This window comes from Cynocephalus volans, chromosome 4, assembly GCF_027409185.1.
Source record: "Cynocephalus volans isolate mCynVol1 chromosome 4, mCynVol1.pri, whole genome shotgun sequence".
Lineage (NCBI taxonomy): Eukaryota > Metazoa > Chordata > Mammalia > Dermoptera > Cynocephalidae > Cynocephalus > Cynocephalus volans.
The window spans coordinates 135,859,139-135,865,909 of NC_084463.1; the positions used below are offsets into that span (position 1 = coordinate 135,859,139).

Sequence of the window (6,771 nt, forward strand, 5' to 3'; positions counted from 1 at the left end):
CAAATCTAGTCTTTACAACAGTTTATTCAAAATGAATTGATCACAAAATTAATAAAAATAATATGTGAATATTCAAATGATATAAAAATGAATAAAATAAAAAATAAAAGAGATCCTATTCCCAGTGACAATTCTATTTTCCAGAGATTAAACACTGTTAAGATTTCAGGGCATATCCTTCCAGAATTTCTGTACTTTTATGTGTACACAAATATGAACATATATGCATAAGTAGGGTCCTTCTACACTTGCTGTTGTGGTTCTGTTCTCTGCTTTTTCGTGTGGACATCTTTCCATGTCACTGATGCATACAGAATTTGCACATGTGCATAAATACGTAGAGAAAATCTAATTTTCTGCATGGTTTTCCATTGTATGTCTGGACCATAGTTTCATAATGCTTTTTTGGTAATTATATTGTTTCCAATTTTCAAAGTAACAATTTTTAAAACAAGTCTTCCTCTCTCTCCATATAAATACCATGGTATAACTGTGGGAATGTTTCTATAGAATAACTTTCTAAAAGGAGATTTATTGTAACAAAGATAATATATTTAAGTTTTTGGAAGACATTGCAAAATTGTTCACTAGACCTTTTATGCCAATTTGTACTCCTCCCAAGAATGTATGACAATATCTTAATTTTCCCATAAGTTTATTAATGCTGAGTATTAGCAATGGTTTTAATCTTTGCTAATCTAATAGATAAAAAAACTCACTAGATCTAGTTTTTAAAAGTTATGTCTTCTTCCAAAAGTAATACACGTTTATTTAAAAGAGTAAAAATCAGAGGTAAGGATAAAACATATAAAACATATATAGCTTCCACAGATAACCACCATTAACATCTTGGTGTACTCCCCTAAAAACAAGAGGAATAACACATCCCTCCCACTTCCTTCTTGCTTCTGGTTTGGATAAACTTTTAGCAGTTGAGTTGGAAAACAATCTAATAAATTCATCTGATTTGGATGTTAATGGCTAATAACTGCTTGGTGATGCCACTCTTTCCACGGGAGCATTCAAAATGTATTTTGGTAGATTTTGGCATAATATTTTAGGCCAGTGGGAGTAAGTGGAGAAATGTGTAGGAAGGGGAAAGAGTTCAAGGGGGTCTACCAACATGCCTGTGGTTGACTTACTCATTGTGAAAGGATGGTATTGAATTTGATGAGCTCCAGAGATGGTCATGCATTTTTTTTTTTTTTTTTTTTTTTTGTATAACTACTCAACATATTATCTCGGAATGCCAGAGAACAAGTGCTTTAAGAAAAAGGCTGGGAAATAAAATACCAAAGGGATGAAAAAGGCCCTTGGGGTTCAGTTCAAGCCACTGAGGCAGGAGAGACAGGGAAAGGCCTAGCACCTGCCACAGGAGAGAATTAGGAACTTAATTGAACTATAAGCAAATTTGATGTGTCTGTTGGGTCTGCAGTTGAAGTACTTTTTGAGGTTAATGAGACCTTTGAGATGATTTGGAACTGTTTGACTCTCATACTGTCCTGCATAAAGAACAATCTAACAGAATTTCCCTTTTAACCAAGTCTGGGAAATTTGCTTTTAATTGTTACGACAAACATCAATCTCTGAAGCACAATGCATACAAGATGGAACAAATCTCAGTAGTTTAAAGGAAATGCCTTAAAAGAAACTTGAGTAGCGGCAGTCAAGATTAGGATTTGCTGCCTTTACCTCTCCTCCACCCCCTATCACACCTCTGGTCAAAGTATGTTCATCTGAGCATTCGCCTCCATGAGTATATGACTATAAAAAATCCCATCAATTTGGTTGAATAATTTATTGAGGGAAAAACATATGTTGCTTGAATAACTAATGGGTCAAAAGAGTTAACACAGGCAAATTTGAGAGATGTGGATGAGATGATAATTGCTGTTTTCCCAATTATGCGTACTAAAGAATTTTGGGAAGATCGGGCTAATTGGGTCTAGAGAGTACTCAACTGGTGTTGTCAGACTTCTTTTACATCACTACTGATGTCTGCACTACAACTCAGATTGGAGGGTTTACTGACATCCCTAATTGCTAATATTTTTACCAGAAGAAAAACATTACTCCCACCTCTTTTTATTACAAACTATAGAGCTAATGACCATGACCAGTAGTGACTTTCAGGATAACCTGTGCAAGTTTTATCTAAAACCACTTGAATTTTTCATCTCAGAAGTCCTTCAGATTCTCAGTACAAGTCATGGTACACTATGGTTTATTGCAATTTGAGAGAATTCTGTGGTTTTTGTTACTAATGTAGACATGGCTTTACAATTTACACAGGATTCACTAATTAAAATTATAAGCATAATTACTATCCATGATACTTATTATTAGTTTGCATTCATAAAGCTCAAAATTTACTTCAACCTTTCAAGTAGTGAGTAATTAGTTTCTTTGGGTTTGTAGCTTTATCATCCCTTTATGACCCATTTGGAAGAAATAAACAACCAACCTCCTGGAAGACTGCTTTAAAAAGCTGGAAATATATTGTCCATCTAGTGCAATTAGGCTAATACAATGCAGAAAATATTACTTTTCTTTGGTTTTAGTAGCCAGTTTATCTTTGCATTTACTCAGCAAATAACTACTAAGCACCTAATGTGTACGAGGAAACTTGGGGAGACAAAAACAAAGCACTCAAACATTCTGTCTTCTGAGACAGTAAGGTTTTTGTGGGAAGGAATTCAGATTTTATATATACATGTTTGTATATATATTTTTTGTGACAAACATCAATCTCTGATGCATAATGCATATAAAATGGAAAAAAAAATCTCAGTAATTTAAAGGGAATGACTTAAAAGAAACTTTGGTAGCAGCAGTCAAGATTAGGATTTACTGCCTTTACCTCTCCCCTGCCCCCCATCCCATATATATGGTCATGTATGTACTAAGATACTAAGATGCAGGGTATAGATGACCATAAGAACTATCAGAACAGGGAATGGCTCTATTGTCTGTTGTCTGATGAGCACCTAACATAGTATATTAAAACAGGAAGTTTAACAAATCACTTTTTGAATGAATGAATGAATGTATTAATTTTTATTACTTCTAAGGTACATCAGTTGGATATGGAAGGTTTCCTAATCTGACTTTGTTTTCATTGTTCCCAGGTACTTCAGCTGCCATGGCTGTCCCTTTGCCACCCACCCTGGGGCTCAGTTCTGCCCCAGATGAAATTCAACACCCACATATTAAATTTTCAGAATGGAAATTTAAGCTGTTCAGAGTGAGATCCTTTGAAAAGGCACCTCAAGAAGCTCAAAAGGAAAAGAAGGATTCCCCCGAGGGGAAGCCCTCTCTAGAGCAATCTCCAGCGGTCCCGGACAAGGCTTGTGGTCAGCAGCCGGTCCTGACTCAAGCAGCCTTAAATTCCCATTCTAAGTTTTCCAAGAAGTCACACGATGATGGGAAAGCAAGAGACAAAGCTATTCACCAAGCCAATCTTCGCCATCTCTGCCGCATCTGTGGGAATCCTTTTAAAACTGTTGAGCACAACAGGAGATACCCAGTCCATGGGCCTGTGGATGGTAAAACCCAAGTCCTTCTACGTAAGAAGGAAAAGAGAGCCACTTCCTGGCCAGACCTCATTGCTAAGGTTTTCCGGATCGATGTGAAAGCAGATGTTGACTCGACTCACCCCACTGAGTTCTGCCATAACTGCTGGAGCATCATGCACAGGAAGTTTAGCAGTGCCCCATGTGAGGCTTACTTCCCAAAGTATGCAACAATGGAGTGGCATCCCCACACACCGTCCTGTGACATCTGCCACACTGCCCATCGGGGACTCAAGAGGAAGAGCCATCAGCCCAATGTGCACCTCAGCAAAAAACTCAAAACTGTGCTTGACCAAGCAAGACAAACCCATCAGCGCAAGAGAAGGGCACAGGCAAGGATCAGCCACAAGGAAGTCTTGAAGAAGATTGCCAGCTGTGGTAAGATACATCTTAGTACCAAGCTCCTCACAGTGGATTTCCCAGTGCATTTTGTGCAATCTATCTCTTGCCAGATTTGTGAACACATTCTGGCTGACCCTGTGGAGACCACCTGTAAGCATGTATTTTGCAGGATCTGCATTCTCAGATGCCTCAAAGTCATGGGCAGCTATTGTCCCTCTTGCCAACATCCATGCTTCCCTACTGACCTGGAGAGTCCGGTGAAGTCCTTTCTGAGCATCTTGAATTCCCTGATGATAAAATGCCCAGCAAAAGAGTGCAATGAGGAGATCAGCTTGGAAAAATATAATCACCACATCTCAAGCCACAAGGAATCAAAAGAGACCTTTGTGCATATTAATAAAGGTGGCCGGCCCCGCCAGCATCTGCTGTCATTGACCCGAAGAGCTCAGAAGCACCGGCTGAGGGAGCTTAAGATGCAAGTCAAGGCATTTGCTGACAAAGAAGAAGGTGGAGATGTAAAGTCAGTGTGCCTGACCTTGTTCCTGCTGGTGCTGAGGGCGAGGAATGAGCACAGACAAGCCGACGAGCTGGAGGCCATCATGCAGGGACGGGGCTCTGACCTGCAGCCAGCTGTCTGCTTGGCCATCCGCGTCAACACATTCCTCAGCTGCAGTCAGTACCACAAGATGTACAGGACCGTGAAAGCCATCACGGGGAGGCAGATTTTTCAGCCTTTGCATGCTCTACGGAATGCTGAGAAAGTCCTTCTGCCAGGCTACCACCCCTTTGAGTGGCAGCCACCTCTGAAGAACGTGTCTTCCAGCACCGATGTTGGTATTATTGATGGACTGTCTGGACTGTCGTCCTCTGTGGATGACTACCCAGTGGGTACCATTGCAAAGAGGTTCCGTTATGATGCAGCTTTGGTGTCTGCTTTGATGGACATGGAAGAAGAGCTCTTGGAAGGCCTGAGATCCCAAGACCTTGACGACTACCTGAATGGCCCCTTCACTGTAGTGGTGAAGGAGTCTTGTGATGGAATGGGAGATGTGAGTGAGAAGCATGGCAGCGGGCCAGCAGTTCCAGAAAAGGCGGTTCGTTTTTCATTTACTGTCATGAAAATCACTATAGCGCATGGCTCACAAAATGTGAAGGTGTTTGAGGAAATCAAGCCTAATTCTGAACTGTGTTGCAAGCCACTGTGCCTTATGCTGGCAGATGAGTCTGACCATGAGACCCTGACTGCCATCCTGAGCCCTCTCATTGCCGAGAGGGAGGCCATGAAGAGCAGTGAATTAATGCTTGAGATGGGAGGTATCCTCAGGACTTTCAAGTTCATCTTCAGAGGCACGGGATATGATGAAAAGCTCGTTCGGGAAGTGGAAGGCCTTGAGGCTTCTGGCTCAGTCTACATTTGTACTCTTTGTGATGCCACCCGCCTGGAAGCCTCTCAAAATCTTGTCTTCCACTCCATAACCAGGAGCCATGCTGAGAACCTGGAACGCTATGAGGTCTGGCGTTCCAACCCGTACCACGAGTCTGTGGAAGAACTTCGTGATCGGGTGAAAGGGGTCTCAGCAAAACCTTTCATTGAGACAGTCCCTTCCATAGATGCGCTCCATTGTGACATTGGCAATGCGGCTGAGTTCTACAAGATCTTCCAGCTAGAGATAGGGGAGGTGTACAAGAATTCCAATGCTTCCAAAGAGGAAAGGAAAAGATGGCAGGCCACACTGGACAAGCATCTCCGGAAGAAGATGAACCTAAAACCAATCATGAGGATGAATGGCAACTTTGCCAGGAAGCTCATGACCAAAGAGACTGTTGATGCTGTTTGCGAGTTAATTCCTTCTGAGGAGAGGCACGAAGCTCTCAGAGAGCTGATGGACCTTTACCTGAAGATGAAGCCTGTATGGCGATCATCATGCCCTGCAAAAGAGTGCCCAGAATCTCTCTGCCAGTACAGTTTCAATTCACAGCGTTTTGCTGAGCTCCTCTCTACCAAGTTCAAGTATAGATATGAGGGCAAAATCACCAATTATTTTCACAAAACCCTGGCACACGTCCCTGAAATTATCGAGAGGGATGGCTCTATTGGGGCGTGGGCAAGTGAAGGAAATGAATCTGGCAACAAACTGTTCAGGCGCTTCCGGAAAATGAATGCCAGGCAGTCCAAGTGCTATGAAATGGAAGATGTCTTGAAACACCACTGGTTGTATACCTCCAAATATCTCCAAAAGTTTATGAATGCTCATAATGCCTTAAAAAACTCTGGGTTTACCGTGAACTCTCAGACAAGCTTAGGGGACCCATTAGGCATAGAGGACTCTCTGGAAACCCAAGATTCAATGGAATTTTAAGTAGGGAAATTGCTTATGAGTTGGTTTTTGCAAATGAGTTTTCCCCTGGGTTGTATTGAGGTCTTCTCCTAGCACCCTTCACTACTGTGTGTGGGGCTTCACCACCCAAGAGATGTTAGGTTGGAGTGAGAGGATGCAGATGCTGAAACCATGTCAGGAATGAATAGCCATGAGCTGATTGCTGGAGCTGTTCAGTGAGTTCAGAAAAGCAACAGGAAAAATCAGTTATTTGAAAGCTCAGTAACTCAGAACAGCAGTAACTGCAGGGGACCAGAGATGAACAAAGATCTGTGTGTGTGCGTGACTGAATGAGTGACGTGAAATTCAAAGCCAAGGCTGTCAAAGAACAGCCAGTGAGACCAGGAAAGGAATTTGTCTTGTGGTTTTCATTTTTCCCCTTGATTTATTATATTTTGTATTGAGATATAAATGTTTTCTATTTCATTTTTGCATCATTCTTTATTTTATAACTTTCACATATTTTGGCTTATTTTACA

General features: G+C 41.4%; 1 protein-coding gene across 1 annotated transcript; it reads left to right on the forward strand.

Moving 5' to 3' along the window:
- The first annotated feature begins 3,142 nt into the window (after positions 1–3,142).
- LOC134375689 (V(D)J recombination-activating protein 1) lies at positions 3,143–6,274 on the forward strand. Its single transcript, XM_063094349.1, has one exon. The coding sequence runs from the start codon at positions 3,143–3,145 to the stop codon at positions 6,272–6,274; it is 3,132 nt and encodes a 1,043-aa protein (XP_062950419.1).
- The last annotated feature ends 497 nt before the right edge of the window (positions 6,275–6,771 follow it).